Below are 18,658 nucleotides of genomic sequence, written 5' to 3'. Positions count from 1 at the left end.
AACATCTGTTGGGGAAGGGGTTGGGCACAGCTGGACTCTGATCTCCCAGTCCACCCAAAGCGGATTGTCCACTCCTGGCTGTCTGGCTGTCATCCCAGAGGCAGAGGACTGTGGATCCTGGGGCAACTCTGCGCTGTAGAATCATCCCCTCCCCCAACCACGCCAAGGTCCCAAAGTTCTGCCTTTGATCTAATTTAAACCTCTCTCACTACTGTTGAATTGGCTTCCTCTGATTCCTTCCTGGGGCAGACAATAGCCGGGTGCCTGAAAAGGTGAAGGAACCAAAAGGAGAATGGGGGGACATGGGGACCTTGGCTAGCTCTAAAATCCTCCGTGTCCCCCAAGAGGGACCCCCAAAGGTGGGATAGGAAGGAGCTAAGATGGGATTGCATGTGGCACTGGGGGAAAGGGTTTATGTTGGGGCAGTGAGGGAGGGGTTGTCCCACCCTGCGGCTGTGCCGGGGCCAGTACCTCGTTGAAGGCGGCCAGCAGCCCCGAGGTCTGACTGGAGAGGCCGAAGCGCTTCTCCACCGTGGAGATGGAGCTCTTGAGGTAGCCGGAGATCATGAGCTGCGCCAGCTGCAGCAGGCTGTGGCACAGCACGAAGAACTGCCGGAGGGGCCGTGGTGATGGCAGCGGGTGGGCGGAGGGCCGGGGAGATCGCGGCGGGTGGGTGGTAGATAGACGAGATGGGGTTGGAGAGAGGGAGGGAAAGTGAGGCCACGCGATAGGGAAACAGAGTCAGAGGAGACAGTCACACAGGAGGAGAGAGAGGAAGAGAGGAAGAGTCCAGAACAAGAAGAGAGAGAGAGATACTGGAGTAATGCATGGATTCTCACACAGGCCTAAAAACTAGGAAAGCTTTCCTGGGTACCCCAGGAGCCCGGGGGCGACCTGAAATCCACAGGACTGAGAGTAGGGTCTTCATGGGGCCAAGGATGACAGGAGCCCCTCTGACCCCCAGAGGTCCCCCAGGCTGGACTGGACCCCGCTCCGTGTTCCATCACCCTGCCCCTTTCCCCAGGAAGCTCCCCAGATCCCACCCCACCCAGTCCTCCCCTGGAGCTCCCTTGGGAGACCACCTGCACACAGCAAACCCCCAAGCTACCCACCCCACCTCACTCAGCCTCACCCGAACACCCTCCCTGCCTGTACTCCTACTGAAAAACTGGCAGAATTCCTAAGAGAAGAAAAAGCTTGCTTCAAAGAATTAAAAATAGGGTGTTTATGCCAGAGCTTAAAAAATAGAGTGTCTGTTCTTCTGAGTTTCAGTTTCCTCATCTGTGCAACAAGGAAGACACCCCTGCCTCCTCAAGTTATTATGAGAACTAAATAAGACCATGTGGGGACAGCTTCCGGCACAGGGCCTGGCACCCTGTAGGTGCTGGTGGAGGCTTGGATGTTTAGGGCTGCCCTTGGAGCCAACACTCCCAGTATTCATACAGGTTCAGGATCCCTGGGGTCCTTCTCTTTCCTGCTAAAAAACAGGAGCCAAGAAGACTGGTCACCCACTGCCCACAGAGCAGCCTCTCTGGAAGGAGAGAACATGTGCCTGAAACCAAGCTAAGTGCTTCTGTAGATCACAGCTACCCATTCTACAGATGAGGAAGCTGAGGCTCAGGGAAAGGCAGCAACTTGCTTGGCATTTTATAGCCTGTAAGTGTCAGAGCCTGTTCTATTGGGCTTGGATGGCCCTGCTCCTGCCAGGCCCTGAGAGGTACCTTGATGCTGTGAAACACACTTGGCCGCAAATCTTGAGGATTTGGCCTGGCTTTGCCTCCAGGTGTGTCTTCTGTGCCCACCATGGCCTTGGTGTCCTTGTCTGGCACCTGGAGCTCCTCACCAATTGGCCCTGTGGGACAGACAGCCAGGGCATGAGAGTGGAGATGGAATCCCAGAGAATGGCCCTGACCGGGTAGCCCAAGGTGTTTCAGGGGTTGGTGAGAATCTGAGTCAAAGCACCATCAGCCTTCCTGCGTCCCAGGTGCTGAAAGAGCCCTTCCTAAGAGGGTGTGTGTGTGCTCCATGTGCCCATGCTGGTCAGATCCCACTGGGACCACCTATTCACACCTTCATTCCATTCCCAGCGTAAAGCTTCCTTCTAGGGAGAAGTTTCTGATGCTGCCACATAACCTTTAAGCTGTGGTCTTGGTGTAGAAATGCACAGCCTTAGCCCCCCTGGGGCCTATATCTGTGAGACATCCAGTGTTCCTGGAGGCTGACTTTGGGTCTGGGTCTGTGTCTGTCTGGCTCAGTCTAGGATCAGAGGTCTGGGGTCCAGTGCATGGTCAAGTCTTGGTCCAAAGTCAGGACATAAAAGCTTTTCCTGGGGGTAGTTTGGAACAGATACCAACACCTCCACAGGGCACCACCCTGGCTATAATCACAGAACTAACCAGCCCAATGCCCAAGTCGTACATGAACCAGGTTGCTGGTCTGCACAGAAAGGGCACTAAGAGGTCGTCCCATTTAACCCCTCTCATTTAACCCTTGAAAAACTGAGGCCCCATGTGTGGAGATGACTCAGAAGGTAGAGCTAGGTTAGAACCTGGATTCTTGGCCCCATTACGTGTGCCTGGTTTTCTCCCATGGTAACCATGGTAACCATGTCAGTCTCCCACTCACTGCAGTCCCTTCAGAGGCATCTCTCAGGGTCTCTTGACGTTTAATCTCAGTGAGGAGCCTGGAAGCCTGGCCTTGGGAGACTTCACCCCTCCATTTAGATGAAAACCACCTGCACCCCCTGGCAGCCCAGGCCTCCTTGGCCTTGCTCCCCTTCTGGGGTCCCGCTTCCTGCAGAAGCCACTCCATTGTCTCAGATGCCTCTCAACCTGGCAGGAGTTTCCGCTCATTCAACAATCTCCGCTGGAGCCTGAAAATTGCCCTGAGGACACTTCTGACACAGAGAGGGGGTGTGGGACCTCTCACCCCATCTCCAGGGAGATGGAAGGCAAACTCAGGGAGGGACTACGGAGGCCTGCCACCGCCAGTGAGGGTTTTGTGCTCCTCACACAAGATACCTGGGAGCCTAAGGAATTTTTCAAAACTGAGATATAATTCACACACCGTAAAACCTACCCTTTCAGGGTATACAATTTAGTGGTTTTAGTACATTCAAAAAGTCATACACTACCACCGCTATCTAATTCCAGAATATTTTCATCACCCCAGTAAGAAATCCTGCACCCATTAGCAGTCATTCCCCATTCCTCCCTCCTCCCATTTCCTGACAACCACTGATGTATTTTCTGGCTCTCTGGGTTTGCCTATTCTGGACATTTCATATACATTCATATAAATGGAATCATGCAATATGTGGTCTTTTGTGACTGGCTTCTTTCACTTAGCATAATGTTTCAAAGGTCATCCATGTTGTAGCATGTATCTATGCTCCATTCCTTCTAATGGCTGAATCATATTGCAGGGTATGGCTATATATCAATCACATTTTGTTCACCATTTATCTGTTGATGGACATTTGTTTCAGGTACGGTGAATATTCATATACAAATTTGTGTGTGTGTGTGTGTGTGTGTGTGTGTGTGTGTGTGTGTGTGTGTGTGTATTTATTTATTTATTTATTTCTTTCTCAGTTCTCTTGGGTATATAGCCAGGAGTCGAATTCCTAGGTCATATGGTAACTCTATGTTTACTTTTTTTTTTTTTTTTTTTTGCGGTACGCGGGCCTCTCACCGCTGTGGCCTCTCCCGCCACAGAGCAACAAGCTCCAGACGCGAAGGCCCAGCGGCCATGGCCCACGGGCCCAGCCGCTCCACGGCACGCGGGATCCTCCCAGACCGGGGCACGAACCCGCGCCCCCCGCATCGGCAGGCAGACTCCCAACCACTGCGCCACCAGGGAAGCCCTATGTTTAACTTTTTGAGGAACTGCCAGACTGTTTTCTAACACCATTTTACACTCCTGCTAGCAATGGATGATGGTTCCAACTTCTCCACATTCTTGCTAATACTTATTATTGTCTGCCTCTTTGATTATAGCCATCCTCATGGGTGTGAAATGATATCTCATGTGGTTTTTTTTTTAATAGACTTTTATTGGAGTATTATTGCCTCACAATACTGAGTTAGTTTCTGTTGCAGAACAAAGCGAATCAGCCACATGCATACACATGTCCCCGTATCCCCTCCCTCTTGAGCCTCCCTCCCACCCTCCCTATCTCACTCCTCTAGGTCGTCACAAAGCACCGAGCCGATCTCCCTGTGCTATGCAGCTGCTTCCCACCAGCCAACTATTTTACATTTGGTAGTGTATAGATGTCCATGCTACTCTCACTTCGCCCCAGCTTCGCCGTCCCACCCCACCCACCCCTGGGTCATCAAGTCCATTCTCTATGTCTACCTCTTTATTCCTGCCCTGAAACTAGGTTCATCAGTACCTTTTTTTTTTCTTTTTTAGATTCCGTATATATGCGTTAGCATATGGTACTTGTTTTTCTCTTTCTGACTTAACTTCACTCTGTATGACAGACTCTAGGTCCATCCACCTCACTACAAATAACCCTCATGTGGTTTTGATTTGATTTTCCCTAATGACTAATGATGTTGAGCATCTTCTCATTGCTTATTGGCCATATCTTTGGGAAAATGTCTATTTAAATAGCTTGAGGAGGGACTTCCTTGGTGGCACAGTGGTTGAGAATCCGCCTGCTAATGCAGAGGATACGGGTTTGAGCCCTGGTCCAGGAAGATCCCACATGCCGCGGAGCAACTAAGCCCGTGTGCCACAATTACTGAGCCTGTGCTCTACAGCCCGCGAGCCACAACTACTGAGCCCATGTGCCACAACTACTGAAGCCCGTGCACCTAGAGCCCATGCTGTGCAACTAGAGAAGCCACTGCAATGAGAAGCCCGTGCACCGCAACAAAGAGTAGCCCCTGCTCGCCGCAGCGAGAGAAAGCCTGCGCGCAGCAACGAAGACCCAACACAGCCAAAAATAAATAAATTTTGAAAAATAAATTAATTAAAAACAAAAACAACAAATAGCTTGAGGAATTTGGTTGAGGAAATGGAAGTGTGTGTGGCTGGGAAGGAGTCCCTTTTGTGGGGTATGAACACTCAGAGGAAACAAGGAGATGCTGAAACAAAAGTGACACCTGACAGGGAGGAGATAAGGGGTTGGTCTAGATAAGGGAAGTTGGGGCGAGGCTCTGTGGAGGTCACTTTGAAGGAGAAGAGAAGGTGAGGGGGTTCCAAGCAAACTCAACCAGAGGAGGTTGACAGGGTGATTTCTGAACCCCAGTTCCTCTCACCAGTAGAGACCAGTCGCCTACTGTAGCACAGAGGCTGTGCTACATGCTGTCCATGTATGTAAAGGCTTGCATGCACATTCTGCATGCTCGTGAAGCATCTCCACGACTCCATGCCTTTGGGACCTCATGATCTCTATGCTTCTGATGAGGGCACCAAGGCTCACAGGTAACTAGCTCTGCTGACTCCTGTTGGTGCAGGAACACGAGCCGAGGTGTTCACCTCAATGTCACTCTGTGCTCCTTGCACAGATCTGATGAGGGGAAGAAGCACAATGTTCTTCTCTGTCTTGGCCCAACCAAACCTAGCCAGGCCACCTGGAAGGCAGCAGTGTCCGCCCCCAAGGGGCCAGGCCAACCAGATGATGAGGCTGGAGCTGAGGCTGGAAGGTCAGAAGTCACTGACCTGGATCCCCAGCTCTGAAAGAAACCCAGGGGATGGATGAGGGAGGGGGCAAAGGTCAATGGACCAGCTCAGGACCTTCCACCCTCCTGTGGCCCAGTCTATAGTGTGAGCCTCTGGGTGGAGGAGGGAAGCCCTGGCCCTGGGCCCTCCGCCTGGGTTCTGAGAGCAGCCACCAGTCAGTGTGTTGGGTGGCCAGTCGGTCACTGAACAGGGCTGGTCAGATCGGTTGTCAGTCCCCTTTGACCCCTTCCCGTGGGCTGGACGCCTCTATAGGGGGGCTGGCAGCAGACAGTCTGACTCCCTGATAAGGGATAGAACTCGCCCTGGAAGGAGGGTCCTGAATCCAGGGCTGTGTGTCCACCTCACCTCACCTGCTGTCTCTGAGGCCCTTCCCGTCCTCTGAAGGCTTTTTCAAGGGCCAGCCCTGACAGGAGAGAGGGCAGCTGAGGGAGTGAACCTGGGCTGAGCTGGGCTGGCCTGTAGGAATAAGGAGAGAGGCAGGGAACCAGGTCCCAGGAAAAAATTCCAGCCTCTTCCTCTCCTAGTTGGGTAGCCAGTTTTGGGGGCCCCAGGTATGCCAGGGGGTTCCAAGGGCTGGCAGCCCGCAGCTCCAGAGCTGGCAGGCAAGGGGCCTGTGTGCCTGTCGGTGGGTCATGTGGCTGCTCATGCACTCATGCCCATCAGCTGGTAAGTCACTGGTCCACTAGCCCACTGTCCTTCAGGAGACTTGTCTGTTCGGGCTGTCAATTGCCCACTCACTGTAGAGCAGCTGCTCAGAAAGCCAGTCAGAAAGTTGCCCCGAAAGTCTGTCAGCCAGAGACCTTCAGTTCAGTCAGAGACTCCAGATGTGTGCAAGGCACGGGGTCCTGGCTGTGGCCATACCCCCTCCACGGCCAGGAGTCTGAGTCTGGGGGATGAGGGGCAAGGTTCAGAGAGCAGCCTGACAGGAGGGGCTGATTTTCCCTGCCCGTTCTTTCCTGGAAAGGCGCAGGGGCCTGCCTACTCCAGCCACCTTCCAGCTATAAACAGCACATCTCAGGCAGATATGGGGCTGCGAGCCTGGATGTGCCCCTTTATCTTTCTCAGTCTGTTTCCTCTGTAAGGCGAGGATATAGCATCTACTCAAGGAGGTAAGGCATCTCGGGCGCCTGGCTCAGGCTTGGCACACAGTAGGCCTCCTGAGGGCCAATGCTCTCCCCTCTCCTGATAATCTTCAAGTACCTCTGAGGCCACAGACCCACCTGAACCCATTTCCTTCCACGCAGCCCTGGTTCCTCCACGTTAACGCCTCCCTCCGACAGCTCCAATCATTCCGTCTCTGGATCAACTCTCTCTTTCCCATCCAAGCCCCAGTCAACCGCAAGACCTGAGGACCCGGACCCCTTCCCGCCGTGCACGCTCCCTAGCTGTGGAGGCAGTTGCCCAGGTTTTAATCCCCCAGCTGGTTTTGATCCCTTAGACCAGCGGCCCCTTTGCTTCCTCATCCTCAACACAGGGCCAGCAATCCCTACTGCCCACTGCCGAGAACGCCCCGAGAACCAGACCCTCCCGCCACGTTCAGCCTGGACACTAGAGGCCCCAAACCACACCTTACCGATGACATTAACTTGACTTTGCTATTCCACTGTCTTCATTAGCATTTTTAGTTTTTACTCTTCTTAGACTGAGCAGCCCCAGCAAATGGCTTGATTTTTTATGACAGGAACTTCCGAAAAGACGGAGCGACTCTTCAAGGGAAACCATCAACAGGGTGTGCACCTCAGATTCTTCGAATCTCTGCCCCCCAGATCCTCACCTTGCTGTTTCTACCAGAAAACCCTGGACTGTGGTATCACTAATCTTACCCAATCCTGGTCATCCCTCCCTCACCCACCTCTCTCCCCATTCTGAAGAACTGGCTGTAAAACAAACTTCCAAATTCTCAACAAATATTGACCTTTCCTCCCCACTCCGAGATACTGCCAAAGCTTTGAGAAGTGGTATTGTCCCTTATCTGGGTAAATAACAGACTTTGTCTTATTGGCAGGTTGTGTCACTAACATGTGGGGAACCAGCACTGACACGGTGCATAGCAGGTGCTCAGTGAACATTGTTTTCTTCCCTGTCAGGTACAAACCCCCCCACCTGCCTTCATACTTGCTTTGGGACAGCAGGGAGCATTGCCACATCTAGAACTTGGGAACCAGGAGAAAGTTCAGCCCTGAAGGGCCAGGCAGGCGGGGGGTTGGGAGACCCAGCTCTCTGGCTCACCTTCTACCCTTACAGGAAGTGGCCTGATGGAGGATTTTGTCCTGGGGCCACCCTATGTGCTGGGCTGGGCACACTCACCCAGCCTCCTAGCAAACGGTTGAGGTAGCTGCTGTGACTCCATGATGTGGATGAGGAAACTGAAGCACAGAGAGGGGAAGGGGCTTATCCAGGTCCTGGGGCTGGTAAATGGCAAAGCCTGGACTGGAACTCAGGTCTGTCTGACACCTGGGCCCCTAACAGCAACCATGAGATGGTGGCTGCCAATGATGGCCTTAGAACCTACGAAAAATAATCCCCATGTAGCCATTTCTTATTCTGGCCTGGCTTCCCTCCAGTTAATTGTCAAAGGTGGTTGTATGGGGACAGTCGGCCATTCTACCAGCTGATTCTTTAGCTGGTCAGTTAGTCATTTCATTGGTCAGTCAACACCCTCTTCTGAGGGTCTCAGAGAGCACTGTCAGGGCAAGGCTGGACAGAGAAATATGGTGAGAAGGACATGTGGCCCTCAGTCCAGGGGACCTGAGTATGGTGAAAGTTCAGGACTCATAACCAAGGCCCAGATTTGAACTTTGAGGAGGGACGGGCTGAGAAATGCCGAGAGAGCCTGGGAGAATTCTCATATCCTGAGGATGGAGGAAGAGGGCTTGGACCAAGGAGGGACAAGGAAAGGGCACTTTTTCTCCAGAACATTCCAGCCTGTCCCTCAGCAGAGAGAGCACGATCTAGGGTCACTCAGACCCAGTGTGGCCTCGGGACAGCAATTAGACCTCTCTGAGCCTCTGCAAAATAGGAATAATGAGCCTTACCTCTCAAGCCTGCACGAGGGTCACACAGGTAACATCCTTTAACTCCAAGATGCTGCACAGTGTCAGTTTTGTCAGTGTTTGCCCCAAATTCACCAGGGAGCTATCTCCAGGCCTGGCCACCAGGCCTCAGAACTTACTGTCCTGCAGTGGGACACTCAGCCCAGCAGTGCTCTCTCACCTCCTCCTGTTCCCTGAAGAGGCACAGAACCCTCTGGAAGCCTCCCTCTGCTGTCTCCTTGTCTTCCCTCCCCTCTCCATCCTCACCTGCTGCACTCCAAGACATTTATTTTTTATATTTATTTTTTTTTGCGGTACGAGGGCCTCTCACTGTTGTGGCCTCTCCCGTTGCAGAGCACAGGCTCCGGACGCGCAGGCTCAGCGGCCATGGCTCACGGGCCCAGCTGCTCCGTGGCATGTGGGATCTTCCTGGACCAGGGCACGATCCCGTGTCCCCTGCATCGGCAGGCGGACTCTCAACCGCTGTGCCACCAGGAAAACCCTACCTTTATTTTTTTTCCTGATAATTTCCTTGTGCAAGAGAAGGAAAGGACTCTCCCCTACCCCTGCCACCACACACGCTTTGCCAGGGTGGTCAGAGGAACTAGCAGAGAGATAATACAGGGCAGAGGTTACAACGGGGAGGCCCTGGCCAAAGGCCGCATGTGTAGCTGCATGAGCTGTGCGCCATGAAGTGAACGGCACCCTCTGGAGTTGTGCGGGGCGGACGGCAGTCCTGCCTGGGGGCACATCTGACTCCTAGACATTTTTATTTGGCTTGTACAATGCTGGCTCGCTGAGTGTTTTTAAGTTAGTTGCCAGCATTTAAAAAATCAGGAAATTTCACACAAAACTCCCGAATTTTGTTTTTTCTTGAAAGATTAGCAGATCTGGCAACACTGGGCCTACCTTCCTATATGGAAACACTCAGCTGGTCTAAGATGCTTGCCTTTCATGTGGCAATTTGCCCTGTTAGAGCCTCTTTGGGCCCACCTGGCCTGCTTCAGGACCCTTTTCACCTGCCTGTGGGCTTCCCCATCTGTGACCCACAGCAACCCTGGGCCTGAGGAGTCTGCTGGACAGGAAGCCAAGGCTAGGTTAACCCTTTGAAGGGTGAGGCAGCAAGACCAGAAAAGGCCATGACTTGCCCAGGGTCACCACGGTGGGGATGGAGCTTGTCTCTGCTTGTTATAGGAGTAAGAATGAAGATTGTTTCCACACATACTGTCAGCTCCACAAGACAGGTGGCCGGGGTCTTGGAAGCAAGCAGCCCAGGTGCCCGCTCTCAGGGAGCTACCAGGGTGTGTGTGTGTGTGTGTGTGTGTGTGTGTGTGTGTGTGATCAGGGCAAACACCTAATACAGAATCACAACATGTGCTCACTGTGTGACACAAGAAGTTCCAAGACTATAGAAACATAGTGAAGAGGTCCTAGACTACACTTAAAGGTTCTGGAAGGATTCCTGGGGGAGGAAACATCAAAGTAAAGGGCAGAAGTATGAAAGTGCAAAGACTGCTCAGGGAACGAATAGTCCAGCAAGACTGGAGCACTGGGGTCAAGGTGGGGAGGTGAAGCTGGAGTGGTTGGACGGGCCAGGCTATGACCACCCTTGAATGCCAGGCTGGAGGGCTGGGTTTTGTCCTGAGCCCAGTGATGAGGTCTCATTTGGCCTCCTATGAAGACCTCCGTGCCTCTTGGGAGAGAGTGGAGAAGTCAGGCTGTGGGCCGGGACCAGGGAGAATGCAGGAGTGGGGTCCAGGGGAGTGAGCGATGATGGGGTCTGGGCCAGGTGGTGGCAGTGGAGATATAGAGTAACAAGCTGATGGACCACAGTGGGGAGATGGGAAGGACAGGACTGGGTGGAAAAGCAGGTGGATGGGGAGTGCAGGAGGCCAAGGAGTCCTGGGGGCAGGGGAGTGGGGAGAGGTAAGGCTTTTGGTCTGGATGTACCACCATTTAAGGCAGGATTGTAGGGTGATAGTGAGCTCAGCCTTGGACGTGTGAGTTTGGGCTGGCACGGGGGCTCCCAGGGGAAGATGCTTAGGAGATCGTGGGCTCCAGGACAGCCCATGAGAGGACATGGGCCAGAGCCAGTCTGGTTCTCAGTCTGGAAGGCACGTGTGGAGAGAAGGGAGCAGAAGCCACACGAGGGCAAACTTGCCTTTGAGAGTGAGAAGCCTCCCCCAGATGCCCTGGCTGAGGAGAGCAGAGCCAAAGGAGGAACCCATCCTGGAACCATGTTCAGGTGCCAAGGTTGAGGGGATGGTGCAGGGTCACAAAGGAGCCCGGAGGTTTCTGGAAAACCTACCAACCACCAGCACTCACACAGCCACGGCCTGAGCTGTGATGACTTCCTAGCCGCAGACACTGGGCAATCCATTTGTCCAGATACCTCTCTCTGGAGGTGTGTGTGTAGGAGGCCAGCCTCGTGGCTAACCCTCGCCTCCAGCCCTTCCTATCTCCTAGATTGCCCTGGGCTGCCTCAGCCTGCTGGCTCCCTGGCCTAGCTCCTGCAGCCCATGCCAGCTCTCTCTCCCTCCATAAACCTCCCCTGCCCCTCCTGGTCCAGTTCCCTCAGCCCTTTCTCTGGGATGCCAGGCTGGTCACCCTCCTGCATCACTTATGTCCCCCTCTTATCTGCCCGATTAGCCAGTGGACTCCCCTGGGCAGAGGCTGTCCTCTCCTGGGTCCTGATGGACCAAATCGGGTCCCTGTTGAAACCCTTTGGGACAGAAGACTTTGAATTCAAATATTTGTTTTGCCACATTGTGGCTGTGATCTTAGGCAGTTTATTTAGCCTCTCTAAGCCTCAGCCGCCCTCTCTGGCACACAGCGGCTTTGGTAGGATTAAAGGAAAATGCCCTGCCTGGTACACTGTGGCCCTCAACAATGGTGAGTTGAGGACCCCATCTGGCGCACGTGAGTAGGACGCCACAGCCTCCAAGAGGTCAAGGCCACCCCTAGTGAACATTCTTCTCTGGTCCCAGTAGATGCTTGCTATTCCCCAAACTCATCCTGTTCTTTTCCACCTCTCAGCCTTTGTACATGCTGTACCCTCAGCCTGGAGTGTCCTGCCTCTCCAGCAAACCACTTCTCATCTTTCAAGGCCAGGCTTAAAAACATGATTCTTGAATTGAGTTAAACAGAGTGAGGGAGAAGAGAAGGGTGGAGTGTGGGAGTCTGGGGAAGCGGTGGGCTGCAGCATGAGCCTGGGGTGGAGTGGAGGCAGTGTGGGGCCCCTGAGGGCTTCAGTTCCCCGTGTGGTCCCACAAGGCTTCCGCAGGGGAAGAATCAAAGACAGGAAGTTGGGGCGGGGCAGTCTTGGGCCTTGGGCTTGGCTGCCATCTTTGGGAAATTCCTCCTAGCAGGATCCTTGGGTGGTCTGTTGGGAGGACAATAGCATGTTACTGGCCTCCAGCTGTTGCTTTCTGGTGTTTTCCAAGCTGGGTCAGAGACACTGTGCTGGGACTTTCTATTCCCAATTCCAGCCCTGACTACCCCATCTAGACCCGAGATGACCCTAAAAATAGTGATGAGGACCGGGGGATGGAGGGTGAGCCCTGAGCCCTGAGCCCACAGGGAATCCAGGCCGGCCTCCTTAGGCCTAAAACACAGAGCCTGAGGCTCAGAGACATGTGCCCATTGGCCCAGGCCACACTGCTTCCTCCAGCCAAGAGTCCCAGCTTGTCACTCTCTGTGCTTTACTGTTTACTCCCCGAGGGCCCCATTGTACCCGACCTCACTCCTTATCACCAGTCTCCAGTCCTCAATAAGAGTAGGCTTTCAAAGCAGATTGGAGGGAGGGAAGGAATGTCATGGGGCAGGGGCTGCTGGGAGCATGAGGAGGATGGAGGAGAGCTTCTGTGCTGAACCTTCCCCAATACCCCACCTCTGCCCCACCTGGGCCAGGTTCTGGGGCCTCAGGAACGGATCAAATCAGACCCCATTCCCAGGGAGCTCCCAGTCTGGGGAGGCGGGCATTGTTCTCCACCACTCCAAGCATCAGTGCTTAGGGCTCTGGGCTGCAGCCCATGAGGGGGAGCAGGAACCAAGTTCACCTCCTCTCCACCCCCAGGGTGTGGCTAGGCCCAGGCTTGCACCCTGGAGGTAGCCAAGCCTGCCCCATACAAGAGGCCTCTGCTCCATTGCTCTCTCCAGAGGCAGAAAACTGAGCTTCTCAGCACTGGAAGGGACCAAGTGACCACCTCAGCCGACCCCTACCACCTACTGCACAGATGGAGAAAGTGAGTCCCAGAGAGGGATAGAAGCAAACTGGGCAGTGGATACCTGGCATCCGATCGTGGAGACTCCTAGACTCCTAGACTAGGCAAGCTCGCCATGTGGTTCCCAGCTGCCTAAGATCTGGCGCATCGGACCAGGCCCGGCCTGGAGGAATAAATCCCCTGCCCACTTCCCAGTCACTAGCTCCCAGAGAAAAGCTTGCTTTGTCTGGAACCAGTGGAGAAGTGCCCAAGGTGGGTGGAGACTCACCAGCGTGGGGTGTGTGAAGGGAAGAGAAAGCCCCGAGGGCAATGGCACAGAACGGAAAAGGCTTTGGCATGGGGCAGGCCTGGTTCTGGCCCCGACTCGGCAGCTTGCTTGCTGGGTGACCTTGGACGAGTCACTTGCCCTCTCTGAGCATGTGTTTCCTCACTTATTAAAAAGGGTGAGAGAATGTCACTGCATTCTCCTAAAGCTAGTGAGGCAGAGCTACAATTTGAAGCTGGTTCTTTCCCTTGCCCCACCTCCCTGCCCTGGGTTGGCCCACATGTGAACCTAGGACTGGAGAGAACAACAGAAACAATACCAGGAACGAGGAAGGACGAACTGCAAAGAGAGGGTCAAACAGCATATGGGAGAGAGGTTACTTCCAGCTGGGAGAATCAGTCTGGAAGGCTTCCCGGAAGCGTCGGTGTTTGGAGGAGTTAGAAAACAGGACAAATTTCACGAGAATGGGGTGTGGGCAGGTGCCTTCCGGGTGGAGGTAAAGCTGAGCAAAGGTGCAGAGGTGGGAAACCAGCTTCCCTGAATCACAAAATGGGCGTGGTCTGGGGAGATCATTTTCTTCAGCGCCTCCCCCATAGACCGGGAAGCTCTGCCTGTTGCCTAAAGGCACGGGGCGAGTTGGTGCTGGGACTTGGCTGACGGCCAGGTCTGACCCTGACTCTTTTCTCTGGTATCTGCCCCTGGCTGGGACTGCTGGCCCTTCTCCCTCAGGCCAGCTGTGTGTGGGTTTCTTACCAGGCTCCAGGCTCTGTGTCCTGCCCCAGCTGCATCCCCACATCCCTCAGACCAGAAAGAGAGCATGGGGGAAGCCTGGCCATAGCTCAGACTGGGGCTCAGGAAGAGAGGCCAGAGGTGGCTTCGGGTGGCTCAGTGGGCAGAAGCTGGGGTCAGCCTCCTGCTGTGTGTGTGGGAAGCGGAGGGCCAGCTAGAGAATATTCCAGAGCTGAGCCCTGCAGGGGTCAGAATCACAGTTGGGGGACAGGTGTCGTACAGCCAAAGTCACTAGTTTCTTCCCGTAGGATAACCAACCCTCAGATCCCATAACAGGCCAAGGCTGACTGGGAATTTGGTTTGTCAGTGGCCCGTCTCCAAATCAACTCACTCTCACTGTCACCTCCCCTGCAAGGGCCTCAGAGGAAGCACCCACCCCCACCCTTCCTTCCATGCCGTGGCTGCAACACAGCCACGTCTGCCTGCTCGGCCCAGGAAGCCCTCATGCCTCACTCCCCGAAGCAAGTCCGGCCTTGTCTGAGTGGGTGTGAGGCACACAGACAGCTGGGAGAAGGCCAGAGGTGATCGCTGCAGGGCATCCAGCCCGAGGGCCACCCTATCTGAAGACCCTTTGTTTCTTTCTTCCACCTTCCTCCTCCTGCCCAAGAAGCTCAGCAGGACGCTCTGTTCCCAGAACCAACGCCCTCTCCACATGGTGCTTTGGGCACGCTCCAGACTTGGCTTCTCAAGGCTTCAAGACACCTCCCCTCCCGCTTCCTCCCCGCCCCACCACCAACAAACGCACGTAGGTCTGTGCAGGTCTTTCTCTGAATCGGTTTCTTTTCTGTGCTGATCTTTCGGATTCTTTGTCTGCAGGCCCGTCTCTCACCTGATCTGTCTCTGTCTGATTCTCTCTCTCTCTCTCTCTCTCTCTCTCTCTCTCACTGTCTCTGCTTCTCTTTATCTCTCCTGGTCTCTTCCACAGCCCTCTCTCTGAGCTGGTCGCCCCTGTCCCTGCATTGCTCCAGCTGACACCTCTTGATCTTTGCCTTCTCCTGCTGTCTCTGGCCTTCTGTCTCAGACTTTGTCTGACTCTGAGTATCCCTGGACTTGATCTGGGTCTGACTATACTTCTCTCTATCTCTGTTTTTGTCTGCTTTGTCTGTCTCTATCTTTGCCTACTTCAAAGGGAGAACAGGGCTTGGAGAACGTCCAGGGGCCTCCCTTCCCATTGCCCTTTCGGTTTCTCTGTCTCATCAGGGAGGTTAAGCTGGGTGTCCTGCCTCCAGCTGAGTAAACAGTGTCCCTTCCTGCCCCTCTGGTCATTCACTCATTCATTCAACATACCCTCACTAGGTCTGGCCATGTGTCTGGCTCAGTGTAGGGAACTGCGAACCCCTGCCCCACCCCAGTGCGCACAAGTTACCCCTACAGCCTCACCGTTCGCCCTGGGAACGTGGGCCCCAGACTCCCTCCCAATGCCCCTTTCTGACTTTGTCCAGACTTACCTATCCTGGGTCCCATGATTTCTGGGGCGCAGTGAGCTTCAGCCCCTATTTCAATCTCAGGACTGGAGCTTAGTGGGAGAGAGGGAGTGAGAACTTATCTGGGGTTTCTGTAGACAGCAGCCAAGGGACCACAGCAGGGATGCGCCAACGTGGGGACTCCAGGCACCGGGTCGATCGATGCTTTTTGGGCCACGGTGGACAGCAGCCACCTCTTCCAAGTGGGTTAGGAAGCCCTGCTCAAACTTGACCCTACTCTCCAAGTGCCTAGTCACTAGTTCCTTCTCTCGTCTCTTTCTCTGAATTCCTCTGATCTCTGGCTGGGGCAGCCCAGGGCCAGAGTCGTGGAGGAGGATGTGTTTGTTTAGATCCAGCCCCGCTGATGGGAGGAGGCTGCTGACTAGCCTCTCCTCAGCCTGTTCCTTCACAGCCTCTTGGCTTGGCACTTCCCTTGGATATTTTCTCCTGCGAGCAGTGGGGAGGTGAGGGGCAGAGGGAATGTGGACGGGTGGCCCCTCCCAGCCCTGGGGTCGTTCAGTCCTGATTTTCCAGTCTCCACTCTGCATTCCCATTCCTGCTCTGAGCCTCCTCCCACACCGAGCTCTCGTCCCAGTTACAGAACTTTTTTCACCCTCCAGGAGCCCCATACAGAGCCACTTTCCCCCACTGTCCTCCTTCACTGAACCTCTGTCCCCCTCAAGCTCTCATCCCCTCTCACCGATCCCCTATCTCCTCTCTGAGCTCCTCAGATCCAGAGCAAGGAGGGACTCTATCCATTGGGAATCACAGTGGCCAGTGCCTCTGCGGGAGGGCAGGGACTCGTGGTAGCAGCTCCAATGAGTATGGCCATCTCAGTGGAGGGAGGGTGGAGAGAAGAAGAGGACATATGAGATTCCCAGAGTTTTCTGCACTGAAGACTGAGGATGGAGGCCTCGGAGCCAGACAGACCTGAGTCCCATCTCAGCTTTGTCCTTCGCCAGTCAAGTGGCCTTAGGCAAGTCCCTGCACCTCTCTGAGCACCAGTTGCCTCATCTATAAAGAAGGGACGATAGTCCTCACTTACAGGGCTACTGTGCAAGTTCAGTGAGCGAAAAAGAATCCAAGCCTGAGGCCTGGAGCTCAGAGAAGGCAATGGCAGAGGTGGGACTCAGAGCAGGGCAGTGAGAGGGCAAGGAACCTGGTCTTCCTCCTTGCTCTCCACTTTCACTTTCCATTTGGCCCTCCTAATGACCTTGTGGGCCAGGTACTTATTCTCCCATTTTACAGATGAGGCACTGAGTCTCAGTAACTGCCCAGAAGTCACCTAGCTAGTAGGTTGTGGGATCACACCTTGAACCTCTGATGCTAGGGACCAGCCTTTTTCCTCTACCCAGGCTGCATTTTCTGAGGAAAACCTCTGGGTTTCCCCAAATCCAACATGCAGAAGTGAACCCGACCCAGATCCAATAGAGTTTTTGCATGATATAGGGATGTGGGATTGGAGTTCAGCTTTTGGGGCGCAATGACAGAGAGACACACATCAGCCCCACTTGGCTCGCAGTGGCTGTATGGGATGCTAGAAGGAAGGGGGAGTATCTGAAATAATTGCAGATAGGCCTGACACATAGTAGGCCCTTGATAGATACTCGTAGTGTGAGTGAGTCTCTGAGAGACCAGAAATGGGAATGCAGGACTACCACCCAGGGAAAGGTCAACCGTTGGCTTGTGTTGATAGAAAACCAGACCCCAATCCTGCTCGAGAAAACCAAATTGGCTCTCTCTCTCTCTAAATCCTTCAGACAGGTACTGTGAGTCCTCACAGAGATTGGCAGAGGTGCAGCCTTCCAGACTGCAAATTACAGGTGCATGGTCGAGAGAGGGAAGGGTCCTTTCGACTTTCTGGAGGCTCACTTGCTCCATTCTTGGCCCCAGAGGCTGCAGAAGTTCTGCACATGGAAAGATGCTGGGACCAGCTTGGCTGGCTAAGTTCATTTCACCAATCTTTGAGTAAAAGCATGCACAGCACCCTACAGGGCACAGAACATACAATAACCTCAGGCATGAGCAGCCTTCATGTATCACCTCAGCCTCCCCAGGCTGACACAGGTCCAAGAATATTCCTGAGCTCAGCTGTGGAATTAGAGCACAAGTCCAATCCCTGGGACCTCTGGGAGTTAAGCTAACAGGCCTTCAGATAGCTCTTGGGTTAATCCTGCAGTGAGGTTCCACTCTGGGTGGCCCCAACTTGAGGTTCAACCAACCTGGTTTGCACCCCACCTTTGCCACTTGCCAGTGTGATGTTTGCTGAGCCCTGTGCATTTTACAGAGCCCCATGATGTATGTGGATCGCAGCACCATCTGTGGCTTCCCACAGTTTGCAAAGTTTGATGTCTAATTTTTAGAGTCCCGTACCGTTGGCAAAGCCTGGTACAGTTTACAGAGCTCTGCGACTTCCAGGGCCCCACGATGTTTGCACGCTCCTGTGTCTTGTGTCGAGCCTGATGCTGCTTTTGAAACCCCAAGCCGTTCACAGAACCCAAGCCTTTACCTCTTTAAGTCATCCCACGTGGGGAAATGCCTTTTTGCAAGCCAGGCAAAAGAGGAATTTGGGTACAAGGGGAGAGTCCTGGGCTCCAGCCTCGAGACCTCAGTTCTGGTCCCAGCTCTGTAACTACCTTGCTGTGGGACTTGGAGCACGTCCTTTCTCCTTTCTGGGCCTCAGTCTTCTCACCTGTTAAATGGAGATGGTGATATCAAATGGCCCACCCTCAGGACTGTTCTGAGGGTCACTGTGAGGATGCCCAGAAGATGCCGGGGGCAGGGCAGTGGGGGAAGGGGAAGGGGGGCCGGAGGCTCCTTCCTGAAAAAGGCTCTAAACTGCCACATCAGTGCCATTGCTCCTACTTCCCTCTGGCCTGGCAGCCAGAGAGCAGATATCTATAAATGGGCCCTCGGCCAGGCAGACACATAATGGCCTCGGTCAGAGCCTCAGTCATCCCTACCGCCAGATGCTGCCTGGGGGTCAGACCCCAAGCTGTGCCGACGTGCTCTCATGCATGGCTCATTAGATCTGCCCAAGGAAGGCAGTGCATACTTACTTCACCCATGAGGACTCTGACACTCAGAGAGGTCATGTGATTTGCCCAGGGCTACATGTGGAGGATACAGCCGGGGCTGGGGTCTGAGCCAAAGACAGCAAGGATGGACCCGTGGTACTCAGAAGGTCAGAGG

The 18,658-nt window shown here is 54.1% G+C and overlaps 1 protein-coding gene across 8 annotated transcripts in view; it reads right to left on the bottom strand.

The window, feature by feature from the left end:
• Nucleotides 1–18,658, bottom strand: part of SLCO2B1 (solute carrier organic anion transporter family member 2B1) — a 72,632-nt gene that overhangs the window by 36,527 nt on the left and 17,447 nt on the right. For 2 of the 8 annotated variants that reach the window (XM_022593823.3, XM_022593827.3), the window contains exons 1-3: nucleotides 15,452–16,157; nucleotides 1,722–1,852; nucleotides 472–609 (exon numbers count right to left, since the gene is read on the bottom strand). The exons of 1 other annotated variant lie outside the window; for it this stretch is intronic. In XM_022593823.3, the coding sequence (XP_022449531.1) occupies nucleotides 472–609; nucleotides 1,722–1,852; nucleotides 15,452–15,467 (285 nt within the window). In that variant the 5' untranslated portion in view covers nucleotides 15,468–16,157. Of the gene's footprint in view, nucleotides 1–471; nucleotides 610–1,721; nucleotides 1,853–15,451; nucleotides 16,158–18,658 lie in introns of those variants that run through there. 5 more of the 8 variants (XM_022593825.3, XM_089915313.1, XM_089915312.1 and 2 more) reach the window with 4 other exon arrangements.

The sequence above is a fragment of the Delphinapterus leucas genome, chromosome 7 (genome assembly GCF_059928025.1).
Source record: "Delphinapterus leucas isolate spDelLeu-1000000601 "Yukka" chromosome 7, BTC_Dleu_Yukka2, whole genome shotgun sequence".
Taxonomy (NCBI): domain Eukaryota; kingdom Metazoa; phylum Chordata; class Mammalia; order Artiodactyla; family Monodontidae; genus Delphinapterus; species Delphinapterus leucas.
Note: the sequence above shows the minus strand (reverse complement) of the source record. Positions and strands in the feature narration are given on the sequence as shown.